This window comes from Haemorhous mexicanus, chromosome 20, assembly GCF_027477595.1.
Source record: "Haemorhous mexicanus isolate bHaeMex1 chromosome 20, bHaeMex1.pri, whole genome shotgun sequence".
NCBI lineage: Eukaryota > Metazoa > Chordata > Aves > Passeriformes > Fringillidae > Haemorhous > Haemorhous mexicanus.
In genome coordinates this window covers 5,241,919-5,265,746 of record NC_082360.1, presented here as the reverse complement: position 1 = coordinate 5,265,746, position 23,828 = coordinate 5,241,919, and the positions used below count along the sequence as shown (strand labels likewise).

Genomic DNA, 23,828 nt, shown 5'->3' with positions numbered 1-23,828 from the left:
CCTCTCTCTTTTTGCTTAGGAAGGTCTTGAGTCGACAGTTTGAGTCTGAGGCTTTCCAGGAGCAGCACCATCCTGCAGAAGCCGTCACTATAAAAGGGCCAGCACAGAGCCAGGTAGGGAAAATTATTTATTCAACATGCAGCAGCACAAATGCATTGGAGATGTATGTACAGGTAGGACTGCTGGGGATGAAGCAGGAACCTCACCCTACAGACAAGGAACATTCATAGTTTAATTTCCAAAGTAGCAGGACTGTGGTGCATGTCCATGTCCAGGTGGCTGCTGCTGCTGAAAGCACCTGTGCTCTCCTGCCTGCCTTCAAGTCACAGTGAGATCCACATGCAGGGAAGCAGTGACCCTGCTCCTCAGGACACACCACCCACGCATTACCCCCATGCCTGCTGCGTCTAAAGTGCTGGCAAGAACATGTCTGAGACAGAGAGAATTCTCTCCTTGTCCATTATCTTCCAGTCCATCAATTTAAAACAGCTTTCTTTAGGATCCAAACAACCCATCCCTCTCCCCTGGCTTCTGCATCAGGGAGCTGACAAGGCTGAGATCTCCACAGGCTTCAGACCAGGACAAGCGTGGATTCCACCTTCAGGGCCTCCTGCAGCTGCCCGGTGCCTCTGTTGAGGGCCTCACACTTGTGAATCCCATTTTTTCATTTATAGGGATTTTTACTCTGCAGCATAGTAAAGAAAATTCAACTATGAATAACTGCAAAAACTGCAAGCTGTGTTTGCAGCAATGGTTTTACAGCCACCATTCATTCCAGCATCATGTTCTCCTGGGGAGTTTTCCTACATGAGGCAGGAGCCTCTGTACTGCTTTTCTCTGTGCTGCTCCCACTCCACATTTGGGAAGAGCTGTTGCTTGACAGCCCTGCTGGAAATGCAGAGCTGAGTGTACAAGGACTGAGCAGGCACCTCTCTGTGTTCATGTCAATGGGTGTTAAAAACCCCCATTAATTTACAACAGTCTGTTAAAGCTCACAGGCACTGCTTGAGACTGGAAACTAAGAAGAAATAAGGGGCTGCTGGAACCAAGTTTTGGTGATTTAAACCTTATTTCTAGGAGGCTGCAGCTAAGGGATCAGCTCTTCTGTTAGCACTGATGTCCAGCAAAACTGTTTTCCCCTTTGTGGGGATAATTGCACTTTGCCACTTATTACAGGGACCAAAGAAAATGGGGCATTAACCCAGCACACGCCCCATCAAAGCCCAGGGGAGCCTCTTCCTTCCTCTGCCTGCTTGTTCTGTTTTAATACTCTATGGCTCTATTATTTACATCTTGTATGCCATTGTACTCAGCTCAATAAAATAGTATTTGACTATACCAGTAGCACTGCCTGCATGAGGGGACATGAGAGGCATCTCTCCTTATCCCTGGATTCAGTCACTTGCCCTGACTAGTGATTGTAAAGACAGTTCTGTGCTCCAGGTGCTGTCCTCCTCCAATACTGACCAATACCCCCCAGCCATCTTTCCTCCTCACTATGCGTTTCTTCTTTTCCCCACACTATGGAATGCAATGAAGCCAAAAAAAAAATAACCATTGTAACCATTTGCAGACAAAACTCAGCACCAGCTGCCCCAAATGGATGCCCCAGGGCAGCAGCCAGAAGCGTAAAATAAATATAACAAGTAAAGATACAGCAGTATGGCACACACAGAGTGAGGGGCTGCTTACACAGGCCCTTGGGAATGAAGCAGGAGAGGGGGAAGGGAGCTAAGTGCTGTTTCAGTGTAAAAAAGGAAGCATTCCCTCATGGAGCAGCATTACTGCTCAGCATGCTCACGGGCCCGTGTAGCACAAGGAGGTCACAGTCCCAGGGAGGGCTCTGTCAGGGCTCTGCACTGAGCTCGTGGCATCATCACCCCACAGCCTGTCGGGATCTCTGGACAGCAGTGCAGGAAAAGCCAACTAAATCCCCTTCTGCTGACAGGTCTTCCCTCAAAATACAATAACTTCAAGTTTAATAGAGTGGAAGATAGAACCAGATTCACCCAGAGGTCAAAGTAAAAGCAGCCAGCACTGCCTGTCGCTGGCTGCCTCTCATTTCATGCTTGGCGTAAGTGTTCCAGGGCCCCTTCAAATGTGGGGCACAACATTCTGGACTAAAGCTACAAGCAGAGTGGTCAGGACATGTAAACAAAGCTGAACACCACCAGTGGATAGCATGTGTGTCCCTCCCCACGGCACATCCGTTCCAGTCCTATGGGATCCTGTCCTGGTCCTGTCAGTCTCTGGCAGTGTCCTAAGGTCATAGATTCCCCCACTGCTCTACCGGGGGAAACTGATCCACTTCGCCCACTTCTGTGCTGGGCTGATCTCCCAGGGTGAAGGTCAGTCTGTACCTCAGCCTCACCTTCTCCTGCAGGAAAGACAAAACCCAAAAGCAATGTGAGAACAGTCCCAGCTCAACTGCCCTGAACAAAACACTTCACTGTTACAGCTCTACAGAGAGCACAAGACTTCTGTTGTACAAAGCAGGGGAAGGAGGGCTCGGGTTAAGTTCATCGGGTTCAGCTATTTACAAACTTGAGTTATTCACCTTACACTTTTTATACTAAAAAACTTTTACTGCTCAGCATGGAGCAGAACGAGAAAAGCACGAATGACCTGTGAGCACAGACTGCACAGATGTGGCCAGTTGTTCAGCTGCTCTCCAGAGAGCCTTAAGACTCCTACTGGAAAAGTTCCAAAAATTAAATTCCTCATCATGTGGAAGAAGATAAAACAGTTCCTGCTCTGAAAACTGCCTTGCAATACAGTAAGCACGAGACGGAAGCAGCCCTTCAATCACAGCACCTTCATGTAGCCACGAAGTTTTTTAAACAATCACTAAACCCCTCTGACATTCATCCTTTTCTCTTAGAGATTTCAGCTGATACTTGAAGGGCACTTTCCTTGTAATTCTCAAGTATAAACATTTAAATTTGTCAAACAATTAGAAAGTCCTTCAGCTTTGTGCTTTCAGAGCTGGCTGACTGAATGAGTGACTACAGCAAGGAAAAACATCTTCTCAGATGCTCCTAGCATCATCAGCAGAAAGGGAAGTGTCAACCCCATTGTGTCCCTGGTCATAGAGAATGATGGAACAGACAAGATCTGACATTTGCCTGCTAATTCATCAAAAGTACTGCTACAGCACCAGTTAATTTAGCATTGATCTAATTATCAGCAAAGCGAGGCACATTCAGTGCACAGGAGAGTCAAACTCCTGATGCAGCTTTGCTTCCCTTTAAAGCTGAGCCTGACATGATCCTTGCCCTTTGGCTGGAAGAAGTAAACTGCCCCTTCTCATACCTCTCACTGCCAAAGACTGTTGGGAAGAGCCTCCTTTAGCCCTGAACTGAAACAGCAACATTCCATAGCAACCACTTCTGGAGGGCACATTAGAATCACAGATAATTCAGGTTGGAAAAGACCTCCAAGATCATGAAGTCCAAACTTGTAGGAACAAACAGCTGTAGCTGCTCAAATGTTTGGTCCCACCCCTCCACAGAGTTCAGCTGATATCAAACGTGTCTGAAGAGGGCAGGATAAATCCCACTGTCCCTCTCACCTTCGCAGGATTTGCCAGAAGCATGACCTGGGTGATGGCAGCTGGTGGCTGGATGGGATTGAACGGGGACAGCTCAGTGCCAGAGGGTGGCTGTAGCTTCACCTTCATGGACTGCAAATGAAAACAGAGAGCAGAACCTCAGGGATGATCTCCTGCCTTGGGGACAATGGAGGATGCATGCACAGGCTGGGGGAACAAGAGCACACATCCAAATGCTAGAGAATCAACCCACAAGACAGAATGAGGGAACAAGAGACAGCCCAGTTTGCAAAACACAAAAGGAACAGGCAGATCTTGACTTATCCTGTTCAGTGTTTTCTGCCTCTGACAAGAACCTTTGTGCTCTGGAAAGAGCACTTGGAAGCCCAGGGCACCGGAAATATTTCTCTGTCTGCTCTGGGGTGCCCTGACCCCCAGGGGAGCACTGACTTTGACCCTCATTCATAGAGAAAGTTTCCTAGACTTCCAAGATAAACTAGAATCCATGAAAGTGTGAAATAGATTATAGAGAGCAGTGTAGGCGTATCACTTGGTGAGAAATTTAGGTTTTGGGATTTTTAGTATGTTTTGGACAGAAGCAAGATGGAGGGCACAGGGTGTGGTCCTGGGTTTCTTCTTCATGCTTCTTCTTCCTTCTTCCTCGTGGGTGTGGGGGCATTTTGTAATTGGGCAGAAAAGTCTTGGCAGCTCTTTGGGATCAGTTATTGGGTTAAAAGGGAAAATAATCTAGGTGTCAGTTCTTAATTTGATAGTTTAGTCTTAAAAGACATTGTAACAAGACATTGTTGGCCATTTTGTGCCTTCTAATGAAAAACTGCTGAACTCACAGTAATGAGACTGTTTTACTGACAAGAAATAATAAGCACTTGAGTTCAAACACTAATTACTGTCTCAAGTGCCTTCAATCCAGACCCAGAAAAACCAACGACTGGTACCCCCACAAGCATAGCCTATGGAAAGGTCAGACCAGGCTGTCCCAAGTCCCAGAGTCCACGGCCAGGCCTCCCTGGCTGCAGTCTCTGTCCCACGTGTCCCTACCTTGGGCACGGCCGCCTGCAGCACGATGTTCCTGACGGGCAGTGGCGCCGTGTTCAGCATGGACACCACCACCACCAGCACATCGGAGCGCCCCGGCGGGCACTCCCGGGCAAAGTGCAGCAGGATCCGGAACCCGTTCTTGTCATAGGCTGTCACGGGCAGGGCACTGCCTGCCACAGGGAGAGAAGGGAGAGGATCCAGATACATGCTGCAGCAGATGGTCTGAGGCAGCATCAGGTGATCGGGATGTTTGGCTGGAGCTGCTCATCCCTTCTCTCTATTTCATGAACTTTGACAAGAAGCTCTGCCTTTAAAAAATATCCAGAGCAAAGTGAAAAACTCGAAATACTTACTGGGTTTAATGGATTCCAAGGGAACATGGACATTGGCCAAAGAAATTTCAGGTGCTTTCATGGGACTGCCTTGCTGCTGGAATGATGCCGGCTGGAAGAGAGGACTTCCTGATCCAGCAGGGCAGCTGCTTGGGAAGGGAGCTGGAGGGGCCCCAGAGGCACTGGCTGCCAGCCCTGAAGGTGCTGTTAATGGGCCAGGGGTGACAGTGGTTGGCAAAGTAACCCCAGGGAACACTGAAGGTGTCGCCATGCCTTGGGTGGCACTCCTGCAAGAGAGACAGAAAAGCCACAGTGAATGGAGCTGGAAGTGAAGCAGGAATTTCAGCAATACCCAGAGGAGTATTCCTCATCACGAGGACAAAGCAGCAGCCTGGAGTCAGACTGGATTTGTGACTCTGCAGAGTCTGACACGAGGAGACCTACAAGGACAAGAGCGGTGGTTGGGTTGGGGTCACTTCTCTAAGTCAGGAAGGAAATGGGGCCTCTTGTACCTTAACAGCTAGTTCCCCTTGACACCACACCTTTGGATCAGGCAACAGTACAGCTCTGTGCTCTGCCAGCCTTTCCCTCCCAGAGATGGGGAACTTGTATGAGTTTGTAAACTGAAACCTCTGAGAAGAAAAATCCCAATCCCAACATTTCTACCAAACCAGAGAGTTGAAAGTCACCCTCAGAACCTGGCACTGCAGTGAGCTTGGCTTCTAACTGTAGAGCCAAAGCAAAGTCAGGACTTTTGGTTACCCTTTGGCTTCTTCAAGGAGTTGTCCCAATGCATCCATCTTATGTGACATATTGCCCCCCACAGACAAGCTGAAGTAGCCAGGAGCAGCTGGAATTGTCTTAGGAGGCCCTGCAGGGGCAGCTGGCACAGCAGGAAATACAAACGGTGCTGAGTTTGGTGCTGGGATGCTGGGAGCAGCCTGGGAGGCTGAGAAAGCAGAAGGCAGCGTGGCTGATGTCCCACACGTGGTCTGTGATGTGTGATGGAGAAGAGGGTTCCCTGCAGGGTTGCAAGCAACAGTCACCGTCTTCGGATTAAAGAAATCCAGGTCCAACTGCTCATTCTGAAAGAGAGGACAGGCAGATGCTCTAACTCACTTCTGGCCCTGATGCAGGGATGGCACTGCTCTGTTACAGAAGGACAGAGGTTTATCACAAAAACAGGTTATGGGTGACAAGCAGCAAAGTCTGTGGCCTAACTCAGGGATACATCTGATCTGTAATTAAAGCAAAGCAAGGACTAACATCATGGGGACAGATGGGACACTGAGAAAGCCAGGTTCAGGAATACCTACTCTGTTTAAACACAGCTATCCCAGACTTTAGGGCTAAGCCAAACTGCCCCTTTGCCTGTGTGTGTGATCACACGCTTCTCCAAGGTGACAGTGTCCTGAGACCTCCCACAACATCAGTCTCTTCCTCCCTCCCCTTCCCTGAGACTCCTCCTTTGTACCTCAAACATGCTCCACTGGTTGTTCTCTGAGGTCTCCTTCCCTGCTGCAGGGGTTGGGTCATTCAGGCCTGAAGGGAAAAACAACAGGAGGAGAAAATGAATTCAGTGTAACTCCTTGGCTGCTGTTAAAACTTGATTCAGCTCTTCCAGAGCCCAAGAACCTGATGAAACACTGAGATGGACTGCAAGTCTGTGATGAGAAAGAGACTGACAGCACCAGCAGCCAACAAACTGCACACTTCTGCCCTGCCTGCTCTTCTACCCCATTGTGATTGGCATTGCCTTCTGCTGTTCACATCTGGGCTCCACAGACAGGCATCCTGCAGGCTCCTATGCACAGCCCCTCTGAGGCACCTTCTTAGGTTCTTCATCTGTCCCAAACTGCAGCCTGTACACACAGCATGTCCCAGCAGCCCCACAGATCAGACTTCAATTGCACTAAACAGTTACTTTCTTGCAGCCAGCTCTGGGAAGAGATTTTAATACTGACTCACTGACCAGGGCTTATATCCAGAATGATGCAAAGGAACGTCCCTGGAATCCAGGAACATGGAGAACACAAAAGTAGCCTTTCTTAGGATAGATTGAGCAGCCCTTTTGCAGGCCTCTCATCATCATACCCAAGCACAGGAGCTCCTCATCCAGCAAGGACAGGGAGTTGGTTGTGCTGCCCGGCTGAGTGGGTGCTGTTTCCACCTGGCCAGAGGAGCCGCTGCGGAGTGGTGCGAACGCCTGGGGAGGAGGAGGGAGGATGGGGATCTCAGCTGGGCCAGGGGCTGTGCCAGGGGCTGCTGCCAGGCTGCCAGGGGGCAGTGGAGGTGGCGGCACGCTGGTGACGTCCAGTCCAGCAAGGTCAATGAGGGTGTTGAGATTATTGGTGGAGTTGCTCCCTGCAGCAGACAGGAGAAGAGCACTACTAGGAAAAAAGGCAAAAGGCTCAGAGCAAACGCAGTGTGCGCAAGAAATTAGTAGAGAGATCCTCATCTGAGCATGGCTTATGGCTCTTTGTAACAGAGAAAGGATATTTGCTGTCTGGACTATGTAAATCAACATATACTTAAAAGGATGAAAATCTGCTGCAACCACTGCTCTTCCCCAGTGCTTCACAATTTATGATCTCTTCAAAAATCTTTTGAACTCAAATGAGGCTTTGGGAGTTCCTACAGCATTATAATAAACAGAGGTTACCAGAGAGCTGGAAAGCTGAAGGAAATTCATACCATCTCAGTCTTCATAATTAGAACAGTCTTGTCCCAGTAAGATGCTACCAGGAAGCAGCAAAAATGTTTGAGTCCCAAGTGGTTATTCTGTCACACTCATGTCCAGAGCTTTCAGTGGTGAAGCTCAAGTGTGAAGTGGGCAACTGGTCTGAATTCACAAATGGAATTACTTGCAAAACCAGGAAAAGGACCCCTGGTCCAGTTCCTACTCTTCAGCTCTTGTGTTTTTGATATCATCTCCTTCTTACACATTACCATTAAGAAACAGGACAAATGCGGGGAGGAAAATGTAAGAGAACTTCCAGCCACACAAACTGCTCCCATGGAGGTTTGTTACTGATGTCATCAAAGGTTTCAATAATATGGACTGAGCAATGGAGAATGCAAAGCTGCAGCACTGCTGCTCCTGTCCAGAACTGTTTATCCACTGCTCAGGAGCCTTCTTGTTCCCCCTCTGATTCACAAACTGTTGGCCACATGAACCATCAAAAGCTACTTTAATAAAACAGAAAACATCATTCAAAAGACTTAGAATTGCAGGATTCAAAAATTAAACAATTGGTTTCCCAGGAACTCACCTTCCACTACAGACATCCCAGGGAGATCCACTTCACCATTGATCACTTGCCCCTCTATTATTTTTTTATAGGAACTTATCACACGTGATAAATTGTCACTGGCCTGCAGAATGTCCCCTACAAGAGAGATAAAAATGACCTCCAAGGCTTTAGTCATTTTGTTCCCACTAACACTGAGAGTGCTCACTTGTCAGCTAAATAATCAGCAAGAAAACCCATGAATATTTGGCTATGAGCTCCACCACTCTGCCTCTGCCACATTTCTATAAGCAATATCCTGACCTTTTCTAGCTCTACACACATTGCAGTACCAAGAAAGAAATGAGCCCAAGGTTGTTCCCCACAGCAACTCCCTTCCCCTCCCAAAGCAACAGCTGCCCCCCATTACTGCTCCCATCCTCCTGAACCAACTTTCCAGTCCTTGCCCGAACTGAAATGATAAGCACAAAGAGGGAAGGACTGTCCTTTATTAAAGTAACAGGAGCCCACAGTGAGGAAATGACTTTATAGCTGAATCCTTACAAAGGCAAGAAGCACAAAAGCAATTAAAAAGGAAAAGAGTAGCTTAGTTTACCCAAACTGCTGTCATTATCCTCTGTCTCACTGGCCAGTTTGAACAGTGTCCGTCTTTTGGTTTCACACCTTTCGTAGAGCTCCTGAAAGACAGATTAGGACAAAGGGTTTCACCAGCCAGCAGCCACTGCCAGCAGCACCAGTCAGCACAGAACGACCCCCAGAACAGAGCAGTCTCACTATGCTGACTGTGCCAGTGTGGCTGCACAGCCAGGATGGCCCTTGGTGCTTAGCTCGCGATGCTGAGCAGCGAGTGTTACATGAGCCTGGGGTAACACAACCTGCATTCCCAACACATTTCTCAGTCCTCCCTCACATCAGCACTTATGGCCAAGTTCTAATCCAAAAGAGATGTTCCTTCCTTGTACAGCAGTCCCTAAAAGCCTGAGGAAGAGCTTCAGCAATTAGGCTTCAATTGTGCTGCAACCACTACTGAGTCTGCAACCACAAAGCAGAAAGGTGGCAGTTAACAAAATGGTTCATAGAAACAAACATGTTTCTTAAGCATCTTACCATTCTTTAAAGACTTTGTTGTTAAAAATAAGTGGGTTTGATTTTTTTTAATAAAATAATGTGCAATTCTTAAAGGCTCGGCCTACCAAGTCATCCCTGGTGGTTGTTTTGATTTTCACTTTGCTGATGTTCTCCTAACCCTGTAACACAAGCTAAAACCCTTCCTCTGAAGGGGAGGGACTATTTTCTGCCCCATTCAGCCTTTAGTTTATTCATCCACAGTGCTGCAACAGACAGTTATGACCTGCAATCTGTTTGTCCTTATAGGACCCAGAATTACAAACTGCAGCTTCTAGGTTCTGCCACGCTGCACCTCTGGAGAACAGCTGCACCTCACTTCAAGCATAGATGGAATGGAGCTACTCCTCACCCAGTCTTTTGGTGAAAGGCACTAAAAACATGGATATTTTCTTGCCTGCTGTTTGCAGCAACTGCTCCTGTTTCTCACCACTGCTCTCCATTTTAGTGCAGTGTTTGTAATTCTCTGCAGAACTCAAGTCTGTAAGAAAGGACTGACTCCAGGATTACTGGGAAAAAGGAGCAGCTCAGACCCACCTTCATGAGCTCCCTGTCAGCCTCTGATGAGTCCTCTTTGCTGTAATGAACCAGCATCTCATTCAGCAGCTTCACATTGTTGTTCACCTCCTCCAGCGTGTGCATGCGCTTTGTCACCTTCTGGATCCGAGCCTCATCCTTCAGGGTGGAAAGCACAGACAGAAAGGGTGAGTTTCCTTCTAAAAGCTCACAGCAACACAACCACAGACATTATCTGCAAATGTGTCAAGTAATTGCTATTTAAGGTTAAGCCAGAAACAAGCAAACAAAACCCTTCTTCATTCATGTGAAGCTTTTTTTATTTTATTGTCTTTTAACCACCATTCTGAAATTACAGGCAACCCCATATTTCCAAAAAGTCTCATTAGATAGACTTTAATGTATAATTACACCACTTAAAAAGTTCCCAGAAGCTCCTTTCTGACCTTTTCAGAAGATTTTTTTTTTTTGTTCACTTGATGCGATTTAACAAAAGAGAGAAAAGAGAGGTGCTTGAAGCAAAACATTTACTAGGAACAACAAGCACACTCTGGTGGAAAATGTCCACCCATCTCTGATTGGAGATTCCAACTGAAGATGCAGGACAATCTGCCTGGGGGACAAGAGGAGCTTGAATGAAATATCTTGGTAACCTATACAACCACTACAGTCCAGAAGGTATCCTTTTATTTGCCAGAATCCCAATGAGTCATTTCCTGGACTCGAGTTTGGAATGACTGTCATGGGTGGATGCAGCACAGCTCTACAAACAGGAAGGTTTCCATGAACTTGTTTGTGAGAAAAACCAGTCCAGTGACTCAGTCCTCAGCATCCAGGGCTGGTACCACGATGCTCCCACCAAACCTTGATATGAAATCCCACCTTGAATGATGGGAATGTGGTTATTTACAAGAGACATTCAATTCCTGCCCCATCATCCACCAGAGACACCAACTGTAGACACAAACATCGTATTTCTGTGACACAAACATCTCCTAGGTACAAGCTAGAGACCAAATCTTAAGCTCTCCACCATTTGAAGTCAAATTGCTTAAAACCTGGAAAGCAGACTGCTGACCTGACCAATCCTACATGAATTTCTTACCTCTTTTACCATGGATTTTATAAGTTTGTTGGCCTCTTGTAAATCATCTGGGTTTTTGCTTTTCAGCAGCTTGGCTAGAAGCTGAAAGACAAGAAAAATATAGTCAGGAAACAAATAAAGACCCTTGAGCAAAGGAAAAGGAATCTACATGAACAGTTCAGGGGAAAAGGGATACAGCCCAGTATTACAAAACTCACACAGCTTCCATAGTTACAGGGACTTCAGCAGGAGTCATTTAGAGTTTATTATTTATGTGAGTTGCTGCATTCCTGCTTTTACACAGGACATATGCTGTGACATCTCAGTGACTTCTGGCACTAGATAGTTATTCCTCCCATACACTATTTTTCCTCCAGTGTGTGAAACATTCTCTGCTTTCCAGTACTTTAGCAGGATGGCACTTTAATATAAGCAACCCCATAATGGTAACACAGACAAGGTCTTAACTGGAACTCTGGGTTAAGCAGGTGGACAAAGCAGTGAACCCTGCAAAAGTACAGATTATCCCCCCCAAAATAAAAGCCACATTATTACACTTTGCTTCCTTATTCTTTATGTGCACTGAGTAATCACTTTTCATTAGTGGTTTTGACACAAGCCTTCACTGTACCTTGGATTTCTCCTCATCATCAAACACCGGGTTCTTGGGACGAGGCGGTGGGGAAGGAATCAGTGTTCTGTCTGCAGGAATCACGGGATCAAACATGACAATCCCTGAAAGCAGAAAGGGGATCCTGTGGGTCAGCACACCCTCACACCAGGCAGGGCACACAGGAACTTCCAGGCTTCTCTCAGAGCCAACAAACATCTGCCCCTGATGCTGTCATGCTGCTCCAGTGAACAATATATCCAAATCCCAAGGCTGACTTTTACCTGGATGCTCTCCCAACCCTGCAACATGAGCTAAAACTCTGCCTCTGAAGAGGAAAAACCATTTTCAGCCCCATTCAGCCTTTAGTTTAACCATGCACAGGGCTGCAAGGGACAGTTATGACTTCCAACATGTGTGTCGTAATAAGACAGGATGGTTTCCAGAGCTTTCATGGAATCTATTTTTCTTGTGAAGCTATTGAGTTTTTTTCATTGTGCCTACACAAGAAATGTGTGTCAGCTGAACTAAAGGAACAGCTGCAAAGCCATTTAGTTAAAAGAAAACAAAAAGCTACTTGGAAGCCCTTATTACACTTCAAATTAGACTTGTTCAAATAATCTAATAACTCCTCCCCCCCCCAAAAAAAAAGAACTTAGAAAAGGCCCTTCAAACCATAACAAAAGTATTTGCAAGGTATTTCACTAATTTAGTTAACTGAGCCAACCCAACCCTGCCCAAGGCATTTACACATAATGAAAAGCTTTTCAGAGAATTTCTCCCTTGTTCTATCTCCCCTCAGAGCTTGCCTTGATTCCATTTAATTAGAAGCTGTGTATTTTGTGACACTCTTGCTCAAAGACCAGGCCTGGGAGAATGCATGAGCAAGCAGCTGACTCCCTACCTTGTCTCTTCAGCATGTAGTAGGCATCCTTGATTTTGGATTCCTCTGGCAATGCCACAGTCCAGCTGTACAGCAATTCAATCACTTTGGACTTCACCTTCTCTGAGACTCGGTCCCCCAGGTACTAAGTGTGGGGAAAAAAGATCCAGATTCTTCATGTTTCTTTTTCAAAACAAAGTTCTGTGTAAGCTCAGTGAAATACATTCCAAAGTGTATGATCCAAGTTCCAAGATGGTCTAAGGTACATCGCATTAGGAGGAAAATGTGCTCCTCTAATAGATTTGAAATAACAGTGAAGAGAAGCTTTGTGATTACCTTCAGCAAAAGAAAAAGCAGCTATTCTGCTGGATTTTGCTATTTTAAAAACTACAGCAATACAGAGAACCACCCCCTCCTCTGTCTTATGGGAATGCATTGCTGCATCAATCATGCCATAGGGAAGATTTTCAGCACATTAAAATCATCATGAATGTTGAGGGACTTAGCCTGGAACTCTTTACACAGTAAGTCAGCAGAATGAGGACTAGAACGCCATGGTCTGCTGTCAAACCTCATGGCTCAACCTCTGCATCACATTTCTCTTCCACAATCACTGGAATTTCGTTTTTTAAAACAACACAGCCCAAGTTTTAGAGCCCTTTAGAGTTACCTGAAGGATTAGCCCAGAGACTGCATAGTGATAGCAACTTAGTACAACTTCCTAAGAAATTTAGTAAGGCATCAAAAAACCCCAAACAACAAGAGATTAGCTAACAAATGCTCTTGAATATAGACCAGTAAGTGCAATGAGCCCAATAGAACACTGCAAATATTTTGGATGCTGTCTGTAGCTTACAGAGGTCAAACAAAAAGCAGCTACAGCTGCAACGCTCAGGACTAACCTTTGGAGACACAACTTTTATTAACTCGTTTAAAAAGCGAAACTTCCCAACTTCATTATGAAATCTTCTCCCACAATTCTTCATACAAGCTTCCAGCACCTGCATTCAAGGAACAGAAACGGGCTGAAAGCAAAGGGAAAACCCTACAGTAACAGTGTGTGTTCTGCTTAGAGGGGAGGTAAAGGGTTCCTGTCAGTGAGGCAAGTATTCCTGCTCCATGCAGACATCTATCTCCCATCTTTAGGGATGACAAATCAAGGCAGGCTGGTGTCCCACCCTCATCCAGGTGTATCTGAGTCTGTGTTATCTCAGTACTTGGCCTTAACAATAAACACAAGTCTTGCCTGAAGGTAACAAAGGAAAGCAGCTCAAACTAACCCAGAGTGGTTTCTGGACACTTTAGGGATGGAACTGTGCTCCCTCCCACCTCCCATTCTCTCCCGGGGATCTGGGCACTCAGCCCCAGCTGACCCCATGGACACACCCTGTGCCCCCTCTACTCCAGGTGATGCAATAGGATACATGCCTGGATTTAAGGGGAGGGGTAAGGGTAAGGACTACCTACTGTCAAGGCTTGGACTGCCTCCCATTCCTGTGGTGACTGGATTTTATGAGCCAGGAGTCTCACAGCTATCTGTGGCCTAGAACAGAACAGGTAAACACCACGGAGGACTTTAACACTTTCACAAATTCTGCTGTTTAAACAAAGTGTCTTGCAAGTAAAGATTTTAAACATGTGAAGCTCCACCAGCAATTATCAGTGATAACCCCATTTTACAGACTGGCAAATGGAATAATTTTGGCCAGATGAGAACCCTGGGGCTGCTGAACCTGAAATTAGAAGCAGATTCAGAATTCCCAGTTTCCCTGTGCTCAGTCTGGATTAGCCACACTGCCTTTCACAGGAGAGGCAGCATCTTCTCTCTCCTGTAGCCAGCTCTTCCTTTTGCTATCAATATATATTAAAAAAAAATTGTAAATGTTTGATAATGGAATTTCATACTTTAAACTGTGAACATTTATTTATTAAGGTTAGAGCAGTTTGGGACACCCACCCTTCAAGTTCCTTGTTGATCTGGTCACAGAATCCAATGATGTATTCCCAGTCTTCTTGCCTGTTGGATGGGTTGGTGGCTTTATCTTTGGCAAGGGAAAGAGAACATATTACCAATCAAGAGAAGAAACAGTATAAAAGGTCACACATTTCCTAGAGAAAAGCATCTGACATCCATTGCCAGCTCTAACAAAGGAGAAAGAAGTTCACATGTGCTATGTCTGTTCAGGGAAAAGGGTGAGTCCAAGTTGAGACATCCAAACATCCAGCAAGAACCATTGCTTTCCAAAGAAAACAGGTGGCCAAATCTCAAGTGTTTAGAGACAGGCTATTCCCATATCCTAAATGAGAGCCCAGGATAAAATATTTCACCTCACAGTTTCCTCTGCCTGAAATGCTGTCTCTTTCTATTTGGCTGTAACAATAATTTCTTTAAAAGTTAAACCCTCACACTTTCTACATATGAAATTATTTTTGTATTCGCTGGGAATTTTGCAGAAGCAAGAGCTGGAACATCAGATGTTTCATATCAGTCATTTAGCGCTAGCACTTGTTTTTGGAGTGCCAGCTGTTTTGACTGATGCCTTAGCATTTCTCCTGGGATTTATGAACTGAAATTTATTATTATACATTGAGTCCTTCTTGCAGGTAATAAACACTGCGGCCTGCACCTGATCAGGAACTCAAATCCTACATGCTGAAGCTAAGAGTTCAACACTTTACTGACAGGGCTATTTCAGGCTCCTGAAGGATCCTCCCTCAAGCAGCAGGACCTCACTGATCGTACTGATTGCAGAGTAGTGAGGCTATCAGCACCTCTCTGGTTATGAATGCATCTTCTCCATGTATTTTACTTAACCCTGATGCAGCAATGAATTTACAGGAGATCAGATTCCTGCTTTAACCTAATTTTCCAGCCAAGATGACCAGATATAAAGGTTTTTCTTTCTTGTAAGGGAAGAAACAATGCACTGTACCTGTCCCTATATACCTAAGAGTTGGCCTTTAAGAAACCTTCCTAAAAATTTTAATAGAATGGAAAGAGGTTTAGAAATTAAATATTGCTTAGTCAGGTAGTATGGAGCAGGGGATGAAGGGCAGGAAAAAACCCAGCACATACCCCTGTACTTTCATCTCAGAGGGAAGCAAAACAAAACAAACACATGCTGCATTACCAAGTGTCATTTCTTATCATCATGAAAACATATCCTTTTGCCTTTCCAAAGACAGCTAAACAGCTGTCAGGCATCTACTCCAAACCCCCCCTTTCCCAGTGCACCTCAGCCCTCCTACTGTGCCCATCCGGCAAGGTTTGCTCAGGTTTTCCTCCTCATTGAATGGTATTTGTAAAGCAAAAATTTTTTCCATGGATTGCATGGTAAAATATTCCACTGGTGAATCTCTGTGTCCACTGCTGACCTTCATGGGACCCTAGATGAGCAGAAGACAGCAGCAAGGGAGGAATAACTGCAAGATAACATTCTGTAGAACTCACTGAGCTACCAAGCTGGTCTTAAACTCAAAAGATTCAAGGGAAGCTCAGTTTAAAAGACAACTTCTGCAGGGCCAAACAACTGTCCCAAACATGTGCCACCTAAACCTTATTACCACATTTCCAGCTAATGAACACCCTGGAAGCAGCATGAAACCATGGACTTACAACAATCTAAAACAATTTATGGACTCTTCATGCAAGTCAAACAGCACTGTGGTGGTTTGATGCTCCAAAACACCTCTTGTGCTCAGCAGGCCCAGAAGAAAAACCCCTCAGTTCCTGGCTGGAATTAAGGGAATTTACTTAATAAATGCAGGAGGAGCATAAACAGGTAAGGACACACAACCAACTGGACTTTGTTGGCTGCACATCCTGAAATTAGGAAAATTATGTCATGCAAACAGGAAAAGGTAACCAAGTTTCCCATGTTCAAAGTGTTAATTTTAAAGCTGTTCCAAATATCTCCAAATACTTTTTGCAATGACGCTGGATTATTTCATGCTCTCAGACTCATCTAAGTTTTTTCTGCGAAAGCTCTCACACAAAGACAGTGAAGTCTCAGAAGGAGAGACTGACTGCCAAAGGGAAATGCTGTTCCACATGAAGAAATTTCCTATTTCTAACATCCATAAAACCTCCATATGAAACCTTGGTTCATAAAAGTTAACGAGCTTGATCACAAGTCCTGCCCTGGCTCTGGAGATTGATGTGTTTGCATGACACAACACAACAGGGTATATGGATAGCTGTCCCCAGTCTCAGCACAGCCACATGAACTCGGCATCCCAGCACAATGGAATCACCCCACTTCACCTACAGGAAGCTGTGTCACGTCTATCAGGTTGTGACTTACAATCCTCTCTTTTTATGCAGAATGCTTAAAATGTGGGCAAGGAGCTTGTCTGTGCTGCTTTATAAATATGCTTCAACCCTTAAGTGAAAGGATTCAGTCCAGGATGAAGAGCTGGTGCTCTGGAATATCAAGTCCTTGGCTTTTCTGTTGAAACCAACCAAGGCCCATTTGGTACCAGTTATTTGCTTCCACAGACTCTTGTCCACCTGGTCCCCTCCTGAAAATCCCATTTCACACTGGCAACCACATGACTCTAAACTAGCAATCTGGGGACTGAAGTCTTGGCACTGCCCCAGTCCTGCCACCACTTCTGCCTCAGTTTTCAGCTTTTTTTTTTAATGTGCTCAGGACAAACAAAGCTGCTTCACACCCACCCTGAGTATCAGAGCCACTCAGCCCTCAGGTGCTCTGCCAGACTGAAATGCTAATGAGGCAACATTCAGATTAATAATTAGATATGAAACAAAGGTGTTTGTTTTCTCTAGAGAGAAACTATACTGGAAAGCAGAGAACCACAGAGCAGCTGGAATGAAGAGATCCACAGACCATTAACTGGCTGGTAACAAATGCTCCTGTTTTCCTGGGTTCACTTCTCTACTGAAATGAGCCAAAAGCCACCCCAAAAAAGAGTTTCCCCAGGTCATGCTTAGCCTATGGTTCTCAGCCCAGGCACGTCCAGTCTAACAGTCAGACTCTGTAGTCCCGGGCAAAAAAGAATGCTAAGCCAGACAAACCAAGGAAAAAAGAAATTAAGACAGTTATAATATTTTATCCATTTGCATCTGTTCCACAGTGGAACACTGCCTTAGCCTGACATGAGCGGGATACAAGAAGCTTCCTTTTGGATGCAGCAGAAAAAGCAGCATTGGAGTCAAAGGCTCCAGTTGTGTTTGTACAGCTGATATTATCTCCTAACCTTCTTCTGTTTCAGCTCAGAGTAGAAGCAGAGCCTGCCTGCCAGGAGAGGACAGGAAGGATCACCTTCTCTCATCCCAGCTGCCTGGAATGAGGCAGGACATGCAGACAGATGCCAGATCATCCCAGGCTGAGGTGCAGATCTTGCTGCAGCAGCAGAACACGAGGATGATGTTACTTCATGGGTCTACTTCATGGGTCTGTGACTCCACCTGATGCCAGAGGCAGAGCAGCAGGAGGCTGCATACCACCACAGGGAAAAAAAAAAGGAACATTTTTAGTCAGAAATTCTCCATTTTCCCGTGGCTGGGAAGTTGGCAGTGCTGCTGAGACATTCCCTTAGGAGGGGTACAGCATGGCACATCCTCAAGGTTGGCATTAGCCACGGCTTTGTCATGATTACAGAAAAACCCCTCGGAGGGCAGGTGAAAGCCGAGAGCTGCAGCAGCTCTGCCCGCCCGGCCTCACGACTCCGCCGGTAATTCCCGGACACGGAGGGCTCGGCGCTCCCTGCGATGGGAGGGGCGATGCACACAGCCACACCAGCAGCGATCACTGTAGCAGTGACCTGGCATAAAAGCATCCTCCTAAATCTGACGGCAGCACTCAAGCCTTGAAAAATGTGTGCCCCTCTGCAATCAGGCTCGCTGCAATGCTTCTCACAGTGAATAAGGCCTTTGCAACTCTTCTCTGTAGCCTCTTGGCCAAGGACACATCACCTCTCCTTATCTTCCTCAATTAAAAAATATCCCCACAAAACAAGCAGTCAGGAAACATTCCAGGCTATACAACCCAAAATATGCTTCCTACTAGAGACATTTTCACACACAAACTGAACTGGGTGAGTCAGCTCTCCTCAGAGAAATATTGCAAGGAAGGGATGTGGGTGTTCCTTCTTGTGTCTCACTGGCTACAACAAAAGATATTGACAAATTGTGGGAGTTCAGAGGAGGAGCAAAAACGGTAAGGGGACAGAAGGGACTGAGCTAAATTGAGAATAGATGAAAACATCTTTCAGCCAGTAACTCGGATAACAGACCATGACAGCATGCACACGTTTGAATTTTATATAAAAATACCAAGGAAGAAGGAGAATTATCTAATCTTATTTATGGAAGGATAGCTCCAAGGGTAACAGGTTTTGCACTCTAAGGTATTTGGAGGTAATGACAATCTTCTGCTGTTTGCCCAACGCCTGACTACTTGGAACTTCACTTGCTGCCATAATCAAACAAATATCTACTAAAAATAGAGAAGAAATTCTAGGCAACAGGCTATGATGTGCAGCATGGCCTCCCAGGGACAGCAGCAGGAGCTCCTGTGTGTAGAATATACAAAAAACCAATAACAGTTATAACTGATTCTTTCAGGAATCACATCCCTGTGTTCTGTACAGCCAGAGCCCAGATGACATGGACAGCACGGACAGACACACAGGCAGGAGCCACTCAGCAGGGGCAGGGCATCAACAAACAACGGGGGTTTGTCCCCTCTAACCTTTAAGGTACCTTAGCCTGACAAAGGGTTTTGATATATTCCAGCCTGTACAGAATGGATGTCCACAACTACCCTGAAACTACAACGAGCCATAAAGCAAGACCTGTCTGCTTGAAAATCACAGTTGTGTAACACATTAATACAATTAATTCATCTGGGAACGCCACAATTCTGAACCTCACGAACGGCACTCAGGCTGTACACTCGACGGGCCACAACCCAGGCAAGGGAAGAGACGGGAGGGACAGACATGAGCCATGACTCTTTATGGACAAGAAAAAGCAGCAGCCTCGCAGGTGCTGAGCGAGGCGAGCTGCGGACCTGCCCGGCGCCCCCATCTCCCGCGGGGAGCTGGTACCGGCCCCCAGCCGCTGCCGCGCCCCACACCGAGCTGACCGCCGGGAGGGGAGGCCCCGGCTCTTCCCCCGGGACGGCGCATCCCCGGGTGCTGAGACCCCGAGCCCGGTGTGCCGAAACTCCGCCGTGCCCGGGGGGCTGTGCCAACCCGTCCCCAGGGCGCTGTCACCCCCCGGCCTTCCCGGGACTGCCCCGGGGCTCCCACCCGGCTGATGGGGGTGGCGGCGTCGGGCGAGCGGAGGCTGCAGAGAGGCCCTGGGAAGGAGCTGATGGGCCGGGGCCAGCGGGGCCGGGGGTGCCGGGGAGGGGGCCGGGCAGTGCCTTCACGCCCGCGGTACTCACTCAGCCACGACTCCAGGCTCTCCCCCTCAGCCTCCGCCATGTTGCCGGAGCGACCCGGGGCCCCGCCCCGCCCGCGCGAGATCCGCACGAGGGGGGCGGGGCCCGCCCCGTGGGTGCTGACCCCGCCCCCATCCGCCGTGGCCCCACCCCGCGCGGCGGCGCGCGCAGGGAAGATGGCGGCGCCCAGCGCGGCGGAGCTAGGCCGGCGGCTGCGGGCGTGGTTGCCCCGGTGAGGGGGAAAGGGGTCGGGAGGGCTCCCCAGGGGCTGCTCCGCACCGCGGGAACACGGGCAGCGCGGGAGGAGGCCTGGGGGCGGCTCGCTGGGAGCACACGAGGGGTGTGGGGAGGGCGTGCGCCGCACCGGCAGCACGCGGACAGGCCGCCCGCCTGTTTTTGCCGGGCTCACACAGGCGTAAAACTGTCAAGGTTGGAAGATTGGACCCTTAAGGTCATCCAGTGCGACCGTGCACGCGATATTGCCATTCTAATCCCTAAACCACATCACCCAGCGCCAGGGGCAGACGCCTCTTGAACAGCTCCAGTGACGGTGACGGCACCGGGCCCCTGCGCAGCCCTTCCAGCGCCTGGCCAGAGGAGCGGTGAAAAAACGGACAGAATCTGCACTGAGCTGCTCGCCCCACTGCCACGTGATGCCACTCACATCTAGCATTCCTTCTGAGGCGTGTTCGCATCTGTCCACATCTACCTGCATCCCTGTCACGACACAGCACGTGCACGGGCTTACAGCATCGCCTCTCTTGCTCCTTGCAGGATAATGCCGGTGAGATGGAGCCGCTACAACCCCAGCTACCTGGAGCCAGAAGTGAAAAAGGAGTCGCATCAGAAACCTTTAGAGGAGCTGACTGAGGAGCAAAGAGAACAAATGGAGCTTAAGGCTGTTCGACCCATCAAAGCTGCTTCTCCCAGTCTCTCCAGTTCCGTGTTCAGCGACCCCATGATCAGGTCAAAGAAAGCAGCAGCTCCTCCTCTCTCCAAAAATGCCTGGGAGCTGTGCTGCCCTCTTCTACCTTCACCTGCTGGCTTCACATTGCCTTTTGTTACAGCACAATCCCTATATTCTGGATTAATCTTTTCCCATCAACGAGTCCGTTGTTCTGCAGTGATTAGAGATAATTACAGTAGATCTGGCAGCACCCACGCTTAACCATGGGAACAACACAAAGGGATGGGGGTGGGGGGCTTATTTCTGTGGGTGATAAAATCAGAATTAATATCAGATCCTATCTGACTTTGTGTTTACAGTAAGTTCACCAACATGATGATGAAGAGTGGAAATAAAGTGCTGGCCAGAAGCCTCATGTCTCAGGTAACAACTTAGGTTTCTTCTCACTATTATGTTAAAACTAGACAAAATGGAAGGCTGGGATGTCAAACCCACTGAAATTGGGAATTACCAGAATTCGGGTGGTCCGTCTCTGTGGTCCTGATGTGTTTTGCTCTGCCACACATTATTTGTATAATGATTCCTCTGATAAACCATTATTTGTTTGATAAAATGTGCATTGCCCCAGCCTCCTTAGCTCACAGAACAGCAGGTTTCAGCTTCGTGGAGAACCTTCTCTTTCCATCCTTCAGTATCCCTGTGTTCTTTTGTACTGCATAAGCACGGAAAATACCCTTAAAAAGCAAGATTTTCTCTTAAAGATCTTTGTAGCTCTCCGTCATGCCTTACCCTCTGTATAACTTGCCCTTCAGGTCCCACAGATGTGTCACCTACATGACACAGCTTTGAGCCTGCTCTGACCCACAACAACTGCTATTAACTGCTGTTCCCATCTGGTCTCTTCCACCCGTGAACTCCCTTGAAATGGAAACATTTTGCCCAAATGTTTCCAATTAACTGCTGATTCCTGGTTACAGAAAAGCACACAGGGGCTGGGCCCTGGAGGGGAGGCTTTGCAGGGGAGGATGCACAGACTCCCTCCCTATTCCCGGCTCCACTTTGTCCCTGCCCTTCCCTGGCTTCTGGCCCAGGTTTGTGCTGCTCATCCCCCTCACCCAAAATACAGTGACTGACAAAAGAGACTGAAGAGCTGGAAGAGGGTGAAGTAAAACTTGAGTTAAAAGAATTCCCAATGGGTCTTTTGCCTTTGGGGCTGGTGGACCAGCTGCTCCCATGAAAATGGGGTGCCCATAAAAGTGCTGTAACTTCATGGAGCAGGAGAATCCATCTGCCCTGTATGTCTTCTTTCTTGCCTTTCTTCCAAGACTCTGGAGGCCATTAAAAGGAAGCAGCTGGAGAAGTACCACAAAGCTCCAGAAAATGAGAAGGAGAAAATTGAATGCAACCCCTACGTCATTTTCCACCAGGCTCTCAAGAACTGCCAGCCCATCGTCGGGCTCAGCAACATCACCAAAGGAGGCAAAACCTACCAGGTAAAAGGGGGCTGGGAGCACATCTGGTTGCAAGGCAATTAGTTAGGGAGGCAAATGAACTGGTTTCCACCCCATCAGCTCAAGATTATCTCTCCTTGGAAAGAGCCACTTTGCAGTCCGGAATAAAACAGCACCTAGAAACTGTCCAAAATCAGGATCCCCACCTCTGAGTATTGTGCTTCCCTGTGACAGAATCACTAAGGTTGGAAAAGACTTCTAAGATCAATCAAGTCCAACTATTAATCAGCATCAGTCTCTGGTTCTTTGACTAGATGAGAGAAGAAATACACAGCAAGTATTTTCCAAAGAGACAGAGATCAGCAGCAAAAGAATTGGCAGTCTTTGGAATACCAGTCCCATCCTTTCCAATGCACCATGTTGGTTGGGGAGCGGTCCCAAACCCCCGGGGCAGGTCAGCATGGCAAAATGGGTCACCTAGATCCAGTGGGATATTTAAAACACGAGCAAAATCTGTCTCTGAGTATGGGCTCTGCAACCCTTGGGGCCTGAAGGAGAGGTGAGACGTGGAGGCATTTGGAATGAGATGATCTTTAAGGTCCCCTTCCAACCCAAACCATGCTGTGATTCTGTGACTTCTCTGTATTCAGTGCAGAGATGGCGTGACCATCTCCCATCTCTGCTAACTCAAACCAGCCTGGACCCAGCTCCCAGACAGGCCAGAGTTTCCATTCTGGTAGCAGTGGCCAGTTCCTACAGACAGAGCAGGAGAACTAGCAGGGCTCAGCTGTGGGGAGCGGGTCTGGCTGCACAGAGCAGCATAGTAAGCACCTGCAGATGCAGCTGGTGCTGTGTGGCTGCTGGGGAGGAGCAGGTTGCTGATAACTGCCTTGGTTTAACCCTTTCCCAGGTGCCTGTCCCGCTGACGGACAATCGGAAGCGCTTCCTGGCCATGAAGTGGCTGATCACCGAGTGCAGGGAGAACAAGCACCGACGGATGCTGATGCCAGAAAAGCTCTCCCAGGAGCTGCTCCTGGCCTTCAACAATGAGGGGCCCGTGATCAAGAGGAAGCACGTCCTGCACAAGATGGCAGAGGCCAACCGGGCATACGCCCACTTCCGCTGGTGGTAGGCACCCTGCGTGGGACACACTGCCACGGCCTGGAGAGCAGAGCCCCAGGGCTGCCAGCCTCGGAGAGGGCAAGGGGAAAGGAATATCCCTTGCAGGCAGCTTCAGTTCTAACCCAGGGAAAACTCACACGATCCCAACGAGGGCCTTTTTTTTTCCGTGCTTGTTTGGATGGGGGAAGGGGGAGTCTGAGTTACCAGCCTCAGCTGGGCTGCTCCAGTTAGTTCATAATCACTTCCCTATGAAGACAAGCCTGAGATGTTTTTCTTACAGCATTGCTAAACAAAACCATCTTTCACTTACCCGTTTCCTGGGGATCTGAAAGTCTCTCTGCTCCTCAAATCAGCAATGTTTTTGGCTGAAGAGCTAAGAGCAGAGCTGGATTCTTTTCCATAGGGATTGGTACAACAGGCAATAAAAAGCCCTTTTTGATTTTGGTCATCAGCAACATGGTCTGCACAGACTTGATGGGAATGTTGACAAAATAAAACCAGTTTTATGAAAGGTTTCCTGATTCCA

General features: G+C 47.6%; 2 protein-coding genes across 5 annotated transcripts; one reads left to right on the top strand and one right to left on the bottom strand.

Moving 5' to 3' along the window:
- Positions 1-114: 114 nt before the first annotated feature.
- On the bottom strand, positions 115-19,921 carry GGA3 (golgi associated, gamma adaptin ear containing, ARF binding protein 3). Of its 3 annotated transcripts, none has more exons than XM_059864358.1 (18): positions 19,826-19,909; positions 17,631-17,869; positions 14,368-14,452; positions 13,878-13,953; positions 13,313-13,411; positions 12,432-12,555; positions 11,549-11,652; positions 10,939-11,019; positions 9,855-9,992; positions 8,788-8,869; positions 8,214-8,330; positions 7,036-7,305; positions 6,416-6,483; positions 5,704-6,026; positions 4,963-5,228; positions 4,610-4,779; positions 3,572-3,682; positions 115-2,377 (listed from the first exon to the last, which is right to left on the bottom strand). In XM_059864358.1, exons 5-18 carry the CDS (start codon positions 13,394-13,396, stop codon positions 2,267-2,269), a joined length of 2,049 nt encoding a protein of 682 aa, XP_059720341.1. In that variant the 5' UTR covers positions 13,397-13,411; positions 13,878-13,953; positions 14,368-14,452; positions 17,631-17,869; positions 19,826-19,909; the 3' UTR covers positions 115-2,266. The 3 variants fall into 3 exon arrangements, with proteins under 3 accessions (XP_059720341.1, XP_059720339.1, XP_059720340.1); XM_059864356.1 differs by having other exon boundaries at positions 17,696-17,869; XM_059864357.1 differs by lacking the exon at positions 17,631-17,869 and having other exon boundaries at positions 19,826-19,921.
- Positions 19,922-19,953: 32 nt separating this feature from the next.
- MRPS7 (mitochondrial ribosomal protein S7) lies at positions 19,954-23,823 on the top strand. Of its 2 annotated transcripts, none has more exons than XM_059864352.1 (5): positions 19,954-20,054; positions 20,597-20,788; positions 21,089-21,152; positions 22,055-22,222; positions 23,091-23,823. In XM_059864352.1, exons 1-5 carry the CDS (start codon positions 19,999-20,001, stop codon positions 23,310-23,312), a joined length of 702 nt encoding a protein of 233 aa, XP_059720335.1. In that variant the 5' UTR covers positions 19,954-19,998; the 3' UTR covers positions 23,313-23,823. The 2 variants fall into 2 exon arrangements, with proteins under 2 accessions (XP_059720335.1, XP_059720337.1); XM_059864354.1 differs by lacking the exon at positions 19,954-20,054 and adding an exon at positions 20,352-20,505.
- The last annotated feature ends 5 nt before the right edge of the window (positions 23,824-23,828 follow it).